The 21,063-nt window shown below is 37.4% G+C and overlaps 1 protein-coding gene across 4 annotated transcripts in view; it reads right to left on the bottom strand.

Annotated features, from left to right (window-relative positions):
• The window catches only part of LOC127938722 (disabled homolog 1-like), a 152,481-nt gene that overhangs the window by 24,455 nt on the left and 106,963 nt on the right, over positions 1-21,063 (bottom strand). For 2 of the 4 annotated variants that reach the window (XM_052535543.1, XM_052535544.1), the window contains exons 5-9: positions 8,911-9,042; positions 7,143-7,262; positions 6,319-6,357; positions 4,251-4,313; positions 1,443-1,496 (exon numbers count right to left, since the gene is read on the bottom strand). In XM_052535543.1, the coding sequence (XP_052391503.1) occupies positions 1,443-1,496; positions 4,251-4,313; positions 6,319-6,357; positions 7,143-7,262; positions 8,911-9,042 (408 nt within the window). The remainder of the gene's footprint in view (positions 1-1,442; positions 1,497-4,250; positions 4,314-6,318; positions 6,358-7,142; positions 7,263-8,910; positions 9,043-21,063) is intronic. The other 2 variants (XM_052535545.1, XM_052535546.1) reach the window with 1 other exon arrangement.

Here is a 21,063-nt window from a genome sequence, read left to right as displayed (position 1 = left end):
AGGGACTTTGCTGGGGTTGTATGTGTTGTATGGGGGTGGGGGTTTAGATTTTTAGCTGAGCTACGACTGAAAAAACAGAGCAGCTATAACACAAAAGAGGTACAGACAGCAGAAACACTGACCAGAACATGAAAAGATCAGCCATTTTTACATATCAGAGTATAAATGTTGAAGCCAAATAGCATGGCAAGCAATCGGCCACCATTTAAAGAGAGAGAGAGCAATAATCTCAGCACAATCAAACATTCATGTTAAAATGTGCTTTCTCTCATTTAAATGACTTTATCAGCCAACCCATATAAGCTACACAGACTTTTCATCTTTTATTGTAGATCATGCATGATTAATGGACATTCATGGTGTGGCAATGAAGGGAAAGTTCACTCAAAATTAAAGTTCTGTCATGTTGTTTCAAATTTCGATGACTAATTCTTCAGTGGAACACAAATGGGAATTATTTTATATATATATATATATATATATATATATATATATATATATATATATATATATATATATATATATATATATATATATATATATATATGTCTGGAGGAAGTTCTAGTTGCTCTTTTCAATACCATTATCTTCAAAGTACCATAAACATTTAATTTTATTTATTTATTTTTCTAAGAAAATAAGATTGTTGAAGTACATTTTGAAAGAAAACACTAAATGTAACATTTAATTCAATGGTACTTGCAGTTTATTTGCAATTATTTGCTAAACAGCAATTTCTGAGACAAAATTGTTTCTCCAAAAATGTTTGTTTCAGTGTATGACTTGTGTTGTACATTCAAGGTCTTGTGAATAATGACTTATATTTCTGCCTGTTTCTCACACAAAACTCATATCATAATCATATATTATTTGTGAATCATATGGACCATTTTATGGTGCTTTGTTGTTTTCAAAGCTTGACTCACTGTCAATTTAACTGCATAAAAAAGATGAGTATATTCCTCAAAACCTCAGTATTCCACGGACGAAATAAAATCATACAGGTTTAGAATAACATAAGGGTAAGAATGAGAGTTCATGAGAGTGATTCCCAAGGCTGGGATGCCATCATGAACACACCAGCTGTCCTTATGATGGGGTGAAGACAAGCGTACATCATGCATAACCGACCGATCACATAATACCCACAACCCAAACAATTAGATTTTCACAAAGAAAATGATCAGCCGTTAAGAAACAAACACAAACATATATACAACCAGCCAAAAACACACAAACACCAGGGGGAAATTAAGAGTGCACAGTCTATGCGATTTACTGTAAGCCGGGGAATGAGTGCTGCTGAACTCCTCACAAGACTCGAGACAGGGAGAGGGACATGCTTGATGCTTGGTGCTTGGTGGTTTACATACTCTATTGACAGGTTTGCCAGAGAGAGGCACAGGATAGTCACATAAACAAACACACACAGGTCCACTCACTGGATGTCGCTTTGGGACGTCATAAACTCCCTCCTTTTGTTGGCTGGTAGGGACCTGGTGTGGACAGGGAGCCCAGCCAAATGCACAGTTAACATGACAAGTTAACATTAATTCAGATTTCAGCAGGAGATTTTACAAGGTCAATGCAGAATGCTAATTTTATGCTTTCTGGAGAGCAAAATAAGTCATTGTCTGTGTATAATGTGCTTGAATTAATAATGAAAGAAATTAAATTAGCTAGAAACGCTAATTTCTTTATGATAAATGTTTTATTTATAACAAAAATGCATTTTTGATAAAAAGTAAAAAAACTAAAAAAATATTTTCATATTTTACTGTACTGAGGATTTTTCAATTCATCTTCACAATTCACGGTATTAAAGATGAAGATCCTTTCATTCTCTGTTATTTCAACGTCTTCTCTCTCTCTCTCTCTCTATAATGTGCCATTGTTCTTAATTTCCCTCTTGCTGAGAGACTGATTGCCGCTGTGTTTTTATTTGATCATATATTTGAAGTGATCTTTCCATTTCTGTTATTCAAAGATCACATAGTGACAGCAATGATTAATCATTCTCACTCTTTCATTTGGAGAAAGGGCAGAGGAGAGACCTGCTGCTTCCACTCACAGCAGAGTAATTTATCTGTGCAGACCTTGGAAAGCTCCCTACACTCAGCATCAGTCCCACAGTTTGCCAGAGCCAAAATGACTTGGGATCCAAGGGGCCCGCTGGAGGTCAAGGTTACTTTTGCTGCATACTATTAGCTTTGGTTAAGGAACTTATCTAGCTTTGAGATGCTGTTTTGTGTTATTTTATTAAGTTTAGAGACAAATAGTAGTGTCTTCGTTTTTCTCAAGACAGGAAAAACTTTTGTATTTTTAGGCACAGGTAAATTTTGAGATTTTGGACTCAATTCGCTTAAATTCTTCATTATTACACTATGTTTTTGAATCTTCAATTACAACATCTTTACAGGCAATGTTTTAAAGAAAAATAAAGTTTCTGGCTGTTGACCGTATTTTATGAAATGATAAAAAGAGATGCAAAAAATGCCCACTTTAACTTTACTATATGACAACAAAATAAAATAAAAATGCCGAACCTGGCTTTATCCAATGTATATATTTCTGTTCTTTAAAATGTATTGACAGTTATGCATATTTAATTAGATAATTTATATATATATATATATCTTCAGTCTTGACTGTGGACATCAGAGAACACAAATTTATTGTTTTGTTCATTTAGGTTCCCCTATTTCATCGCTGTTATCAAATATCAAAAGTGATGTTTACACAGATTCAATTTGACTGGGCCAATCTGGCTTTTTGTTTTATATGAGATGCGATCAGGTGTTAGCTGATCCTGGTTTTAAAGATGTGACAGCAAGCAGATGCCTCTTTCATGCTTCCAAGTTTCTGATATCTGTCCTGATGTCAGCAACAAGTGAAGGAGTTTGTGAAGTGTCAGTTTAGCGCTTGAGAGCTGTGCAGACATTTGAGTAGTTAGAAGGCATAATTTGGTCCATAATGGTGTTTCAAGCCTTAAAATATCTACTTAACTGACTGTGATGTTAAGTCGGACATGGATGAAGCTGTGGAGGAGACAGACCGTCAAAGTGTTGGGGCACTGATGTGTTTATTGTTTTGCTGGGCAGTGTCACTTTTTAATTCAAGCCACAGGTGACCAAACAAAGCAGCACCTGAGGATAAGACACCTGCTGTTGTCATGGTCATGGAGCCCGGAGCACGAAACATTGCTGGGTGTAAATCTTTGAAAGGGCCGTCATGCTGAATTAGTGTGGCTTGGTGTAGCACTCTGTTCTAATTCACAGGTGGGTCTTTGGCAGCTACACAGTGGAAAACAAAGCTCAAAACCTGGGATTCTTCTAAAGTCTTATCTAAAGAAGAATGGTGGTTTATTTAGAGGGTCCCTATTTGCTGTTTGTTATCAAAACCGGTCCTTGATAGCTTTTAATGATAGGTTTATGTTGGATGTATATAATTTATCAAACTGACAAATCGTATTGTGTGGTGGACAACAACCAATTTCAACACTCCCTAAAGACTGCAATACAGTGTAAATGATTTTTCAAAGTTACAATTAAATTCAAAATGTAAAGTTTGATTTAATGTGTTACTTGCTTTTTTCGTGTGAAATGTACTAACAATTTCTGTGATAATTGTTTTAAAAAAAATCCTGCACCAAGTTTTCAAGCAAGGAAATAATCTGAAATATTAATCAGATGAAGTAATCACTCAAAATATTTTGACCTTTTGTAATTACAAACATTATTATTTTTTTTTTTAATGAAAGACTTTTATTTCATTTATTATTCATTCATTTATTTAAGCATTTTGGACAGAACTTGTAAAATAAGTATTTGGCAATATTAATATATTATACTAGCATGCATTATGTTTAAATATTATTAAAACATTATAATATAACATAATTTATGAAAAACATTTTATGAATTCATTGTTAACCTTTTTATTTAATTAATCTATTGTAATACATTTAAGAAAAACTTTTCAAAAATTTTTATGAATATTTTAACTCTTACCCTCTTTTATAGCTTAAAACAAATTCAAATTCTCTGAACTAAAATGCTGTCACAAACAATTTTATCTAGACATCTAGTTACTCTGAATTGTTTATTATGTTCTGTACTATATTAATAAAAACTAAATTATTACTACTGGTGAATGTCTATTATAGTTTTCATTGCACATTATATTGACATGTCTGATTAAGTGATGATCAATTTAAAAGGTATCATTATTAAGAACATTTGGTAGTGTACCTGATATATGCTCTCCTCTGATTGGTCACGGATGGGCTCGTGTCCCGCCTCAAATACAATGTACTACAACATCGGCAGCAGAGAAAGATAAAAAGGTAAAGGGACAGGAAAAAGGTGAGTGTGAAAAGAAAATGAAAAGAGAAAAGGAAGAAGACTGATTGATCACACAGAATCAACAGTGGCCCCAGGAGCAGCGCAGTGACCCTCGGAACAATGAAGGACTAAAAGCTGAAGCTGTGACATGAGGGCCTTTCGCACCGCTTTAGGTCCAGAACTAAAGGTACAGTACTAAAGTACTGGAGCGATTTTGCGCGAACTATTTCCCAGTAACATTAAAAGGGTTGCATTCGCACTGACAGTCTGTACTAGGAAGTAACGTAAGCTGGTCAACAGCGATGTCATTTGCATGCCGTTCAACAATGTAAACAACAGGAGGATGGAGAACGCTGTGATTGGAGGTGTGTTTTTGTTGTGTCTCGCGGGTTTCACAATAATGGACATGGAATGTTGATGCATTGAAAGAACGGAAAAGAGGACTAAGAATCTCCAATGAAAACTGGCAGTACTACATGTGCTACAAGTGCCTGCACTTCAGCATCCATCCATCTATCGCTGTTCTCTATACTTGCGAAATAAGTTGACACAATTCTTATAGTATGTTTACACAGCGTTTTAAATCATGGCACTGCGAAAACGCCCAAAAGTGGGTAGTTCCACAATTAGTTCTAGTACTATGAAAAGGTTCCCCCTGTGCGAAAGGCCCTATGGTTACCATCTTGACCTTTAGCAACATGCACTGGCCTCTGCAAAGCATTATGGTCACTTAAGTTCATCTTTCACTGCAACTACAACTTCCGTACAGAGAATAATAAGAAACCTTTCAGAGGGAAGAATTATGAGGTGTTCGTTCTAACCTATGCCTCATGCATATATTTGTATTTTTTATCATCCCAATTTTTTTTCTTCTGTGTATCCATACCCCTGTTTCTGTACCTGCAAACAGGGCAATGGAATGAATTTTACAACATTATAGAGAAATAAATCACAGTGTAAAACACAATGCTGCATGTTTCTTTAATGAGGTATGCTAATGTTAGCTTAGCAGGGGTAACGCAACTTTCCCAGTGTTTGTCTGCATTTGAGAAGCTAGCAAACTGCAGCTTTAAGACTATTTTGTTAAATGGCAGAGCCGTTAAAACCCATATCTGTGAAATATTCCTCAATAACACACATGGACCACACAGAGAAGAAAGCGATTTTTGGCAAGCAGCATTCAAGCTAATCTCTAACTCCTGTCTTTTCAAGACCACATTTGCACTAATAGCAGAATCGTCTCCATTTTCTGTGGCATTAGATCTAATGGCTTAGCCGTTCCCATTTATGAAGCACTGTCGCCATTGGCTGATTTATTTTATTACACAGTTAGCCATTGGCTAATTCTTTTTCCTCTGCAGCCCTCTTAACAGCAAATTGTTAATGCTTACCAGGTCTGCGCTACTTTTAATAATGACTGAATATAAGCGAAGTGCTAGAAGCAATGTTTCTAATTTCTCTGCTACTTTGTTACTAATGGCTAAAGGATATCCAAGTTTGCTATTTAAAGATATACTCCAATCATATACATTACATTCCATATTCATTCATGATGCACAACGGACAATACGGAAAGACAATGTAATGCATGTAAACACACACAGACATACACACACACGCAGCCCAGATGAGATGTGTTAAAGCTGTCTGTTTTCAGTACAAAATTAAGGAGGCTCCCACAATCACTATTGCATCAAAGTCTTACACCCAAATTATGAAAAGGAAAAGTTGACTACACATTACAGCGAGGATTCACCATTCATTTCTATGTACGAAATTATGAAATACAAGGTCTTATTAATTCAGGAGGAATGAGAAGAGAGAAAATGGAGAGAAATTATTTCTTTCTGTAAATGAGATTAAACACATATTATTGAACAGGGAGCCCTGTTTAAAGTGACAGTGAGAGGCACACTAATTTGACAGCTGACGTTCAGGCAGGCATAATGATTAACTTTGTATTTCAAAGCGTTACCTGATACACAGGATCCTCCACATCGTCCTCCAAAATGGTCTGCAGGAGTGATCGCACAGAGAGGGGGTGATTGGAGGAAGGAGAGTAGAGAAAGAGGGAAACGGGAAAGAAGATGACGACAAGAAAAAGAGGCCAATCTTTGGTCATTCATGTCAAAACAGAGCAAAAGCATTTTTGACATCAGGCAGTGAGAACAGGAACACAAATGCAGATTCAACAGACAGAGAAAGGGGAAAGAGCTGCCAGGTGCTCACTATATAATTTTGCCTACTAATGTAATGTTAATATTGATGTAATAATTAATATTATATTTAATATTTAATACACATATAGTATGATACACTATAAATGTGGTATGGTGTATGTATATTGTAATATACATTCATTTATTGATTGATACATTTACTGTATATAAACAAATATAAATAAATAGTAATAATATAATTGAAATGCTATAAAATATAATAAATCATTTTGCTAAATATATTTATCAGTTTAGAAATGTAATAAATATTACTATGCTATTAACTATTATAAACTGTTTGTGACATCAGTGTGCACCCGGCCTCATGTAAATCTAATTACGCTATTCTCTGAGATAAATAATAAATAAGCCCTCTTGGAAATGTGTTGTTTTCTGTATTTTCATCCTTTTCTATTGCATATTTCATTATTCCCTTTGGAGTTTGTTATTGTTTCTCTTTTACAGCGCTCTCATTCGCTGGCAGACGTATATGCAGTTTATGACCAAGCATGCAAAACTGTAAATTCTCTTTGGGGTTTTGAGTTTATGTGAGTGTGAAGATTTAGTGTGAGTGTGTTACCTGATAAACAGCTTGTTCGCACTGCTTGTCCTTCTGAGCTTTCTTCTCGATTTCCTCCCTCTGTTTAATCTCATAAATCAACTGGAAAAGGTCACGGAGGTCAAGGATCACGGGCTCAGCCTGGGAACACATGCAGAGACAGATTTATAGAGACAAAGAGGAAGAAGTGACATGATCTTCTTAAGAAGGGTCCACATTGAAGATCCGCTGTATTTTCTGCACATCTCTTCAAGCAATTCAGAGCAAAAGACATAACAGAGTATCAGAGTATCTTGGAAAAGACATAAAGACCTCTTAACCTCTGCTTCAGCTGCTCTTAAGTCTGTCAGATGAGAGGTGACAGAAGAAAGTGATTTCCATTTAAAAGGGCTGGGTCAGGTCAAACTTCACTCTTTGTAGTTAGCATCAAAGCTTCATGTTAGCATTAAACATGCATCTCCTGCCCAGCACAGCCTAAATGTCACTAATATCTCAATAAATACATGAATGAAATTCTGAAGCATGCGTTTGTCCTTAAATCCACCTTGGGAATTTTTCTGCTGCCTATTCCAGAAAACTCTCATCAATGAAAAGCAATATGAGAAGAAAGAGTGTTCACAGGTAAAGACATGAAGAAAGACTACTGTAGTATATGATACAGTATCATTTCATCTTTTAGTAGTATGGTATATGGGTGTTTCTTCAACTATTTGATTTTCACAGTTTTATTCGATCAGCCGATCGTTAATGCGCATCTCGCCAGTAAAGCCGGTTCTCTAATCAGCGGTAAATTCTATCAGGTGTGTGATTTCACATAGAGCAGCTGTTACTACACAGAGCCGTTGCTAACGGAGAAGCTGCGCAAATCCACGTTCATTTTCAGCGTTTATTTGCGTATTTTCTCAGTTAACATTTCTATGTGAAATCACGCACCTGATGGAATTTACTGCTGATTAGAGAACACGCTTTACTGACGAGATGCGCATAAATTATCGGCCGACCCCCTAGTATTTAATAGCATTTTATGTTGGAAATTACATATGACATTGTAATTATTGGAATAAAATGTCTCAAAGGCTTAAGCTTATTTCATAACTGGCATTAATGTATACTAGATATACGCCGTTAAATAATATTTTCACACTTTATGCAAATTCGACAAAATAACGGCTTGATTGGAAATTAAGCACAATGCATATATGACCGAACAATTGAGGGATATATTGCCATAGTAAAAAGAGGATAAGTGCAAAAAGAGGAGAAGAAAAAGAGAGAGAAAAAAAGAGAATGTGGAGAAACAGCAGGACATGACAACATGGGATTGTGATAATTAATATGCTGTATGAGAACCATAACCGTGTCAAGAGTGAGTAAAAATTGTTTTCTGGTGGGATATAGCATGCATGCAGGAACATGCTGCCATTTTTTTTTATCTTCATGTGTTTGCTGAGTCACTTGTATTTCAGAGCAAGAGAGCAATGGATGGGGGAAGAGAGAGGACAGCAGATACTCATCGACCTGGTATGGAAATCAACTGAGCAACAGCCATAGAACTGCAGCACTGCAGACTAGAGCAATGCAACAACAAAGAACAGCAGCAGAAACAAACAACAGCAGAGACAAGATGCAAGACAGAGGCACAGAGATCAAGTCTTTCCAGAGGAGTGGAAGATGTCATAGCAGCAAATACACTCACAGTTTTTGAAATATACTCTTGGAAATATAGCGTTTGTACAACAACACACATATACACAGTCCAATTTCTGACCCTTTTCATATAAGTACTTACAGACTGAGCCGTTTTGATGGCCACAAATCGATGGTTTCCCTCTTTCCCACACACATAACCAAAGGCTCGGTGGTCCGTAATATCTTTTGCAATGTAGGAAATCTCATGAACTGCATGGTGGTGCTGAAGAACCTTCGGACAAAAAACAACAACAAAAAAGGACATTGAGACATTTGAACTGCCTGATGCAAACAATTTCATTTCCACAGGCTCCTTTTTTTAAGCATGATTTTCTGGTGCCTACCTGATTTCTGCGACTAACATAAATCAAATCAAATGAATTGACTTTTATGGTCAAGTGAACCCAGGTGTGCACCAAAACCTCTAGCATTACAGCAACAAGGTTATACTTAGACATTTTGTATTATTATTTTTTTTTCTGAGTTCAAACTTCATGCCTCCCTTTTAAAAAGGACTTAAGCATGATTTTTTGGTGCCTCCCTGAGTTTTGCAGCTACCACTAATCAAACAAACCAAGATTTATGGTCAACTGAACCCAGCTGTCCACCAAAACCTATAGTTTGAAAGCAACATAGTTATATCCAAACACCAATTTAAACTTAAAAATCCAAGGACAGCTACAGAGAACTGCCTTCAAACACTGAATGGACATCCAAATGAAGAGTGACATTAAACCAGAGAGCGGATCGGAGGACATAAAATAGGTCAAAAGCTCGGAGCGAGTCGTCCTCCATGCTGATGGCTGAAACACCAGGGTTTCGGCACTAATGTCAGCCTCCTGCTGCTGAAGAGCAATCATCTGCTGAAATCTACTGCAAGTGGCAATCTTCACCTCACCACCCACTTCATCTAGAATCATTAAAACATCACTAACACAATACACACGCCACACGCCGCATGCACAGGGGGAAGGAGAGACGCACCCCCATGGGCCCGGCAGTTAACTCGAGAGTTGCAACAGTGGATGACATCTTATGACAACCCATCTGACTGTGAGGTTCTGTTTTCCCTGCTGAAATATGAAGGGTTGTCAGTGACGTTTTAAACAAACTTTGAGAAGGAGGTTCCTTTGTTAGAAAAAGTTTTGAATGAGGTTAATGGGCAGCTTTCATTATCAAACTAATGTCATGTGCCAACGCAAAACGTAATGATTTCACATTTAAACCTGAACGTGTGGATTTTACATTTACGAAAATGAAGTACACTTCAGCATACTTTCAATAAGAGGACTATAACAGAAATAATATACTTTTGCAAACTGAATGTAATGTTTCCGGGCACTTAATTGCAAGTTATTACTGTAAATTAAAATGCATTTTCGTTAAAATGTATAATAAATATTATTAGCCAGACCTAAGTATGAACTTATTAATTAAATGTGCAATATTTAATGTAATTTCCATTGAGATGTGTATGTTTTGAATATATCTGTAATTACACAGTTATAATTCATTGTGCGATTAAGCAGATTTAAAGTATATTTAATTCAAATATCACATAACACTGCAGTTTAAATTATAATCGAGTACTTTACACGTGCTTTACATGTTACTCAAAACATCAAGTGTTCTACATTAAAAGCATGGGAAAAGATTATTAAAACAAATATATTTTAAAATGATTTGAAATATATTTTAAAACAAAAGGTATGCCCACGGTTTCATAGATTTACATCTAGTCTCAGATTAAAATCCATGTCTAGCTTGTTTTAAATGAAATAAACTTGTGGTGACATATCTTAAAATATGTCAGTATTATTTATTCGTCTCAGGATGCTCACCAGTAATGTTTTTTTTTCCAAGGCACTTTTATAAAAGATACTTAAATGTCCTAATTGAACTGTGAACTTGATTTGAAGTAGACTGAAAGTGAACATTCAATACAATTAAGTGTACTAATTTTTTCACAAGGGAGTAGCTTAGCTTTTTTAAAATACAGTAGCTTTTATCTTTCTAACGGCATTCAGTCGATTTTTAGCAGACTGGTTTGCTCGTTGGAATGAATTGGTTAAAAAGAAAAAAGATTCACTGATTGATTTAATTCCCTGTGCTGGATTACACATCACTTTTTTTTTTTTCTTCTTCTCTGGTTTCATCATCGCTGGCTCTTACTTTTTAGCTCTTTGAATTTCGAAATTACGGTTGTCTAACACAAAAAAGAAATGCCATATAATTTATTATATGACTAGAAAGAAAATTTCTGGCTTCCCAGTGAATAAATGGCTTGTTTTCCAAGAATGCTGCTTGTAATACAAAATGAAACAGTCCACCAACTGCAGACTTTAATCTTTCAAGTGCTTTTCTGGGTTTTAGATGCAAAATCTTCGGCACATAACTGCGCTTCCATTCCTTCTGGGCAGTTTAAAATTGGAAGCATAGAAAATCCTTGAAATATTAATTACTTTGTGTGCCTATTCAATGCCAGCCTTCCTCTAACTAGTTCACAGAATGGAATGTTTGCCTCGAGCTGGCGTAGCAAGTCCTGTGTTATCACACTACATGAGCCGCTTTCCATCATAATGACCCATAATCTGCAGGTCATTCGCACACGTAAGAACTCAATAATACACACACCACCATACGGCGACGCTCCATCAGAGCAGCATGTTTCAGATTGCTTCCCTTTCTTGCTTTCATTCATTCCTTTTCTTTCATTCAAATCATCACAGCGGCCTTGTGACCTCTGAGGTCATGCCACTGCACAGATAATGACACCGTTACCATGGTGATGATATATTGAACACCACACTTATAAGACCTTTGAGCTACCGAGGTCAGAATGAGGACCCATTACAAGAGGAACCATATACATGCTCTTTATGTGTAGGCTGTTCATTATTATGTTGCCTATCAAGGTACAACATTTTGGACAAAGCATTAACTCATATATTTTTTTTTCCAGAGAAGGCCTCTCAGAATGCACTGCATTCTCTTCTAATGTACATTTGTGGCCACCCACTTTTTCAGTGGCAATGGTTCTGGATGTATTTTTTCATATGAACCCAGCCAACTAGGTACAATGTAAATAACAAACTATTATATGGGTAGCACTTTATTTTACAGTCCTGTTCCCCATGTACATACTATGTACTTATAATAGTAATTACAATAACTATGTAATAACTAGGTACTAACCCTGAACCTACCCCTAAACCTAACCCTACCCCATGTAGTTACCTTGTATTACCAGATCTTTCTTAGATAAATACACTGTAAGTACACTATAAGTACATGTAAGTACACGTACTGTAAAATAAAGTGCAACCAATTATATGTTATACATTTTTGTATCTATAGAAGCTAAACTAACTTTTTTGCAAAATATGCACACACACACACATTCAGTACATACACATTCAGTACATAAATATATATTAGGGCTGTGCAAGTTAACGCATTTCACATTAATGCATTAATTAATTAACACTGACAATTATTTTATCACACGTTAACGCAGTATTTTATTTTTAAGAAAGTCCTTTGCTCACTGGCTCTGAATAAACATACAGACAAGTCATGGGTCACAGGAAGGGATGCTCTCGATCAAATCATTTAGGCTAAGCATCAACATTCACAAACCACCGTCCACTCTTATTTTTAACAGAAAAGAATGCAACAAGCTCGTAATCATGACTTAGACTTTAGAAATGGGAAGTTTCCAATAGCACTCGAAGACAGCAGAGAAGCATCTTGCTCAACACAGTGGAGTGAATCGTTTTGTTAACTTTGTATTTTATTATTTTGAGTTGTATGGGACATGGTAACATGTCCCTCTCACAATATATTTCTTTACAGATCTATCACTTTTGCCACTCAGAAATATTTATGCAATCGTGCAGCATGTATCAGAAGATCTGCGCTCCAGCGTGGTTAGCACTCACAGTCAATGATCTATATATAACTGAACCGTGCTCTTGCCCACCTTTTCCAACCGAGCCAGGGACTGCTAGATGTTTGGTGTTCAAACGCGCTCCAGCAAGGTTCAAATTGCCTAGTGTGAGCACAACCTAATTATTCTCCCGCATCCCACACAAAATTTTGAGAGCATAGGGAGACAATTATGTCTTTTGCTTTGCTTTATTTAAGTGAGCGGAGCTAAGAGCTTGTTTGGCGCACTTTGCGAGTCTGGTGGAATTTTCTGTACAGCATCATGTGTAATGTAGGTTTTCTCCAAGAATTTTGCTTTTAAACATATATTTTAATAATAAATTGAATTACTGTGAAAATATGGCTTATACCAATAGCATATACCAGTGATACTCAGAGATCAGAAACTGTTAGCTTAGCAACATGCTAAAGACATTTACTGTAATCAGCCCAGTCGAACCTTCCACATGAAGAGCACAATCTGTGTGGCCTAAATGAGTTGCTGTCTATGTAGAATGTTTCAAACTGAAGGTTCCATTGCGGTTACAATATCGGTTCTGGAACAGACCCATCCTATGACCAGTACAATTTAAAGCGGGAAGTTCAGGTTATTCACGGCTGTCAAAGAATTATGAAAACACAAAGGCTTAAAACAAAAGCCCTGCCCTGTTTAATCGCTCCCTGAGGGAACACACATACAACCTAATGACAATACACAAATAGAGCTCATATTAAGGTTTTAGTGACTGGGGATGTGTCCAACACTGGTGATGAGTGTGTGTGTGTGAATGTGTGCTTATCTCTGGGTGCTGCTGAATAACACTAGTATGAGGAGAGGGGAGACAGCGGAAAGGGAACGCTGGTGTTACAGAGATAATGAGGATCTGGAGTCCAACGCTAAGCTCTTCAAAACCACACATTCACAGCTAATTAACCATCCGCTTGACTCCCGTACACATTCGCACACACGTGCATACACACATTAGCCACGGCTTTATTAGGTCCTTGTGTAGCTACGGGCCAATAGTTAGAGATAAAGAACACGTTTTAGCCCTCATTTCATGTCATTTCGAAGCCACTACGTGTAAGCTTTGCCATTGGCTTCCGCTGGCCGATGGAAAGAAAAGGGAAAAAAGGGACAACGTGTCCCAAAATGTGACAAATTAAAAAAAAAATAGTGCAGATGAGGGACAGCAGGCCCAGAATCCCCTTCAGAGCTTGGTGCTGCCCATTATTTGCCATAGAGCAAGGGAGGATTATACAAGGACTATCTGGTTTTTGTAAATGAGTCTGCCTAGTAGAACAATTCTTTCAATTTCCTCTCCCGGTCTTGTTCGACATGCTATACAGCGAATGACTTTATCTTCTTGGTCGAGCTTTTCAAATGGAGGCCCTTTCTATTCAATAGTATCTCCTCCCTGAGCGCAGAAGATCATGACTGTGTGTTAGTGTGTGTGTGTGTGTGCAGGTATTAACAGGCGGGATTATCGATACACCATCCTGCCCAGAGGGAGGCCAGCCGGTGCAACTTTAACAATCCTCCGCCGTGAGGAGCAGACTCTGTTTGACGATGATAAGAGCCTCTTAATGACATCGCTTCAAACTGATACGCCACTTCAGATCCACATCGAAGCACACGTCTGAGCAAAACGCAGCCTTTCGAATGGTTTTCTGGAGTTTTATACTACGCTGTGACACCGGATTGTCCCTGACCTCCAGAAAATATGCTGAATAAAATTAAAAACATAATAAAAACAGTAACATCGACAAGTCGTGTTTTAAAAATACTAATAAAAAAAAGAAATAAAAATATCAGTTGGCTATGTATTCTACCATTCAAAACTTTAGGGCCTGAACTTTTAAATGTTTTTAATTTTAAAATGTTTTTATGTTTGTAAAGAAGTCAACACACAAGAAAGTAAAACGCGTGCAATAGAGAGAGAGAGAGAGAGAGAGAGAGAGAAAGGTGAGAAAGAAGCTGAACACATCCAAAGTGACAGCGTTAAATTCGGCATTTAGCGACACACTAATTGTTCAATACTTCATTCTCTAAACACACTCGCAACTGTTGCCTTGAAGCCTGTCCAAAAAGTCAAATCTGAGAAAAGCGTCTCACCATCCATTTATCATAAGCGAGGGGAGGGAAGGAGGAGGGAAAACACATTTTTTTCCGTCTCGTTTTCTAGTTTAGAGGTGAAAACAGACAGATAAGTCAAGAGGACAAGAAATACAGATTGAATAACCAACATCTCAAGGTATCATTCAAAGAGTCACTTGTGAAGGTCATTTTTCAGAGACAGAGATCATAGAATATGCCATAAAGGAATGTTTGATCAATCCTCAGCCCACAATCCAATAAAGTTCTGCTTGGATTTGTCAATTCAGGAGTATTTGTAAGCAGCCTTTGCAATCTAAACTGCTGTTATATAATACATTTTCATAATGGACCTCCTTGGACCTTATAGCTTGGTGCAACATCTCCAGCCTCCAGACGGACCACTCATTTAAAGACGGGTCCTTTCTGGACCTGGCAAACTCTAATCTGACTGGCTGACTTTACACAACCTCCGGGAATAAGGGCACACAGCTGTTTTATCAATCCACCTGAGAAAACAAGAAAATCCCGCACACTATCAACTTGTAAAACAATAAAAAATACTTTAATGTCGCGGGTATTTAGTATTTTTTTTTTATTATTATTGTTGTTTTGCAAGTTGATAGTGTGCGGGATTTTCTTGTTTTCTCATATTTTGACTATATTAGTCTTTTTTCCAAGGCACCTATCTATGACCTACAGGTGTGCGACGCTAATTGATCATTTATCAATCCACCTGGAAATTTATCAAAAAATAAATAAAATAAAAAACAAATTAATAAATTAATAAATATTTTTAATATAACAAAAAAAATACTAATGAGAGTTTAAAAAGTGCATTTAAACTTTACAGTTTACATGGCAAAATAAATAGAGGAAACACCCTTAAACAAGCTAAATGTGAGAAATCCAGAAAGATGAAAGCTCAGCAGAGCACAAAACAATAAAGGAGGCTAGAAAACAAGGAGAAAAACTGCCCAACCAACACCGTCACTCAATGGAGGCTGAATTGAGTGTAAATTCAAAGCAGTCAGCTCAGCAGAGATCAGCTTAGAGCTTTGCTGCAGAAAAAAGCCCCACCGCTTTTGAAGTCTACAGATCTGTGCTGTCAAACCAGCCAGAGCACATCCTTTACAATGTCTGAAGTCAATACTCGGCCGGATGAACCTGAACCGTGAGAGAGTGTGACATGCCGATGAATTTGTTGGTTAATGTGTATGTGTGTTTTGTTGTAAATCACAGAGAGCTCTATTTGTGGTGTGTCACCGCGAGGTGGATTGATGTGTAAAGAGCAGAGGACCAGCCGACCTCAACATCAGACACACACAGAGTAAATCATAAATGAAGTCTGAACTTATCCTGCATCAATCTTGTTAATTCTGATTAACAAATCTTCCTTTTGCAATGTCTGTTGTGCCATACATACAGGCATTTATATGCATGCGTATATGTGTGTGTGTGTGTGTGTGTGAGACTGACTGCAGTGACCGTGGCAGGAAATAACTCTCAACCCTTTAACCTTCGTATTCCTCAGCCACCGTTATCTCATTAATGAGTTTAGCATGATTTATCACCCTTCCTCCACATCTCTCTTTCTCTCTCCTTCTCCTTTCAATACTCTCATCTCATGCATCCGGTCCTCCTCTCAACTATGCTATCATGTTCTCTCTTTCTAGCTTTTCTGAGCCACAATCTCTCATTTGATCTTTGTGATTCCCATTCGTTCCGAGCTTCTTCAGACTCACATTTAGATTTTCTCAGTTAAACACTCAGAATAGCACTCTACAGAACTGAGGAAGTAGAGCTACATTTTGAAATAAAATACTTGATGGGTTGTCTAACTGACCGAATGATCAGTCAAATTATAGGATGTCTTAAAAGTACAACATAAATTATAAAAAAAACAAGGAGATTTGTGACACAACTGGCAAAAACATAAATGAATAAATAAGAGCTGCTGAAATAAAACATATTTAAATAAAAATATATTATATAGATATAAATTAATGAATATATTTTATATGTGTGTGTATTTGTTCTGTGCTCAATATTCAATATTATTAAAAAAAAATTTATTTATTATTTAAGAAAGAAGATTTAAGTGCTCACCAAGGCTGAAAAAAAGTATAAGAAAAAAAATATACTGAATATATATATATATATATATATATATATATATATATATATATATATATATATATATATATATCCCCACAAATGCTAAAAACAAACATGCTAAAATAAAATGTATATTTAGAATTATTATTATTATTTTTTTTATATCAGCATATATATACTGTAACAAGTGATTATATATAACAATCCACCATCAAGTATGTATTGCTTGATTTTCATCTACGCAAACACTCATCACAGTACGCAAACAGCACTGTGGTACTTTCTAGTCACAGCATGCCTAAAAACCTTCAGATACTGTAGTTTCACACTCCATGCTGCTATATAGTACTCACACATAACTGCAGACTAGAGTTGTCTGGATACAAGAAATCAGTACTCGATAACAGTACCACTGAAAACACTACTGAAAAGGCACAAGTACAAGGCACAGCAGGTGGGTATCAATTGAGTTAGTACTTTACACTAGTACTATAGAGACAATTATATTGCTCTTATTTTAGTATTGACTCGACCTTCCTATAGCAGATAAATGGACCTGCCTCAAGCACATCACGAAAGGGTGTGATTAAATGTATCCTACATGTTCCATATCACCGCGTAGGACTCCAATCATTATAATAAAACACACACTTGGCGGTGGAGTGTGTGTCCGTATTTAATCATCTCAGTGTGGGAGGTAGACAAGGAGACACGGTGTCATTATTCCCATCAACCAGCCCTGTCTTGCCCCCCCCCCCCCCCAACCTGCTGTTGCCACAGTGCCAGGTATCCACTAATTAGCAGCTGCTATAGCAATGATGAGTGTTCCAGGTCTTTGATTAGAGAGAACGAGAGAGAGAAAGTACACAACTATACAGCAACTGCCTGAGGGAGGGGTAATTAGTAAGGAAAGAACTGAGTTGAATCAAAAATGCCACCGGTGCCAACACACACACACCTACACACACTCGATCAAGGGTGGACGAGCTAGCGGGTGGGCAGCCAAAATGACTCCTCAGAGAGCAGGATTGGAAAGGGGCTTCAGAGATGAGCCGCCCGTATGTGCCTCTGGGAAAAAGAAAAAAGTATATGGGCAGGAAAAAGGGAGAGCGAGACACAGGGTGCAGAGACTAATAACTCTTGACAGCTCAAAACGGACTTGAAATGCCATGCAAATTAATAATTTTATCTCATGCTATTAGTGCCAACAAACTGCACTGTACCAGCAGGAGATATGGGACTCCTCTTAGTGAAATATATCTTTTGATGTTGATTCTTTTTTTATTTCGTGCTATTACTAGTAAAGAGGAAGAGAGGGTCAGTTTACATGCCACTTGAACTGAACACATTTAATTACATATATCAACATTGCTGGGATATACTCATACATTACAGAATAAGATAACTTTTTAAATTTATTTTCACACCAAATGAATGCATTCAATTCACGGCCCTACTTTTTATTATTTTTTTTATAGGGAACACTTACTCTAGCTCATTTTATTAGCCCTCACTCCACTCCTCCTTTCTCCTTTAGACCAAACACACAAGTTCACTCATTCCGTCTAATGACATTAGAGTAAGTGGAACAGATATAGTCATTTACATCAACAGATGCTTTTTGCATGCATTAGACTACTCTATTGGATGGGTCAGACCTCATTTCCATGCAAATGAGTGGCACAGAATCAAAGATGACTCTCCCTGAATACTATTTGTGACTTGTGAAACTATATATGAACACTGAATCTGGAAATTAAATAGGATATCTTAGGCACATTAGATACGAGAGGCTGGAGTCGCTCTTGAAAATCACTTTTCTGTCTATTCGCCATTAAAAAAAAAAGTATGTTCAATATAATATGAATGTAATCCGGAAATTCCACATTCATCATGTCTTTGTCACGTGACCTATCAGCATCAGTTTTGTTGCTTTACAGCCATTCACAAATTCTCTCTCTTGGCCTCATGGGGTAGTAAAGTGTCCACTTACTTAAGAATCTTGTCGGAAGTATTAAATCATTCAGTTTTGTTTTGCTTACTGTTTTATGAATACTGTGTATTTCAACATTCAACTCTTTTCAGCTGATTTTCACCTACTATAGTATGTTTTGAATGTAGCCAATAAAATCCAATGTATGGAGTCGTGTGCTAAGTAGAGCATACCAAATCAATCACTTATGAATTTCCATTTCAGTCAGGACACTTCCTCTGAAGGTGGCTGCTCATGTAGGCAAAAGATAGCAATATAGCTCACTTGGTTTTGAAACTGAGCCGAGCAACTGTCACTGAGATGAATGGGAATGCTAATGAATAGCTTTCTTTAGGTATTATAGGCTTTCCTGATGTAAAGAGGCCCGTAGTCCTAACTAAGGGGTAGTTTGGAGATGGCAGTGGGCTGGAGGCCTCCCAGTTTTCTGCTTCCGCTCTGGTCTCCCTCTTTGTGGGAGAGTTAATAATACAAGTGGCGGGTCTTGGCAGGCCTTCAGACAGCAGGACAACAATACGATTAGCTGAGTCACAATACCACACACGGCCGTCCACTGAGTCACCATAATGAAATCAGGAAGCAGCTCCTCTTCATCAGAGGAGAGCCTGGAGGGGAGAGCCAATGCCAAAGAGGAAAAGAGTGAGGGGGGGTTAGATGAAGCTGGAACAACCACACAAAGAGGACAGTGAGGAAAGCTGCTGAATCTTAATGAGGCTGTCCGGTGCTTTCTGTCTCACTTTCTTTAACCATCTCCATTTTTCTTTCTCTTGTTTGCTTGTCATCCTTTGTCTTTAAAGTAAAATATTCTGTTGCACAGTACAGTCTCAGACTTCAGTTCTAAGGTGCACCAAATACCATCTGGAATAGTAAATGGCAACAAGTAATAGATGGACAAAACTGATAACTGAGGTAAGACTAAAAGATAAAAAGACAAAAAGAGAAGACACGAGGGAGGACACATTAATTAGGTATATTATATCATACCATCACCTCATGTTGCAGGATGATGATGCATGTCTCATGTTGCAAAGATCTGTTCACAATTCCTGGAAGCTGAAAACATCACAGTCCTTGCATCGTCAGCATACTCACCAGACATGTCACTCATTGAGCATGTTTGGGATGCGTGTACGGCAGCATGTTCCAGTTCCTGCCAATATCCAGCAACTTCACACAGCCATTTAAGAGGAGTAGACCAACATTCCACATGCCACAACCAACAACCTGATCAACTCTATGCAAAGGAGATGTGTTGCACTGCATGAGGCAAATGGTGGTCACACCAGATACTGACTAGTTTCGGACCCCACCCCGGACCCCCAATACAGTAAAACTGCACATTTTAGAGTGGCCTTTTATTGTGGCCAGCCTAAGGCACACCTGTGCAATAATCATGCTGTCTAATCCGCATTTTGATACGCCACACCTGTGAAGATGGATTATCTCAGCAAAGGAGAAGTGCTCACCAACACAGATATAGACAGATTTGTGAACAATATTTGAGAGAAATAGACTTTTTGTGTACATAGAAAGAGACTTAGATCTTTGAGTTCAGCTCATGAAAAATGGGGGCAAAAACAAATGTGTTGCATTTATCATTTTGTTCAGTGTATGTTTCTTTTATGGCTTCAGACGTGTGTTCTATTCGAATGTAAATGCCCAGCGAATGGACATCACATGATATTCCGCCATGATTCCAGTTCGAAGCGAATATATATGATCCATTGAAGGTGCACTGAAGTGTGCGAGACGTGGATTTAAATTGTATTTATTTACAGAGCTATATGATGTCACACTTGTCCATGTGTGAAGATGTTGCACAGCACAAATCTGTGAAAGAATGTTCCAGAGTGAGGTAAACTTCAACAGATTTCAACTGCTCAGTGAGTAGGGAGAAATGAACACTGTGTAGGGACCATGTCAATGGGAACACGATTCATGCATGGAGCTCACATCTAACAAGCTGATCAACTGAATCAGGTGTGTTAACAAAGAGAGACATACAAAATATTCAGAGCTTGGGGGTGCGAGGACTGGAATTGAGAATCGCTGGATTAATAGCATGCTGAGCAAAAAAAAACCTGAGAAAGTTGTTAGCAAAAGAGCGACCAGTGTGAAGAATG

Source organism: Carassius gibelio, chromosome A20 (genome assembly GCF_023724105.1).
Source record: "Carassius gibelio isolate Cgi1373 ecotype wild population from Czech Republic chromosome A20, carGib1.2-hapl.c, whole genome shotgun sequence".
NCBI lineage: Eukaryota > Metazoa > Chordata > Actinopteri > Cypriniformes > Cyprinidae > Carassius > Carassius gibelio.
Note: the sequence above shows the minus strand (reverse complement) of the source record. Positions and strands in the feature narration are given on the sequence as shown.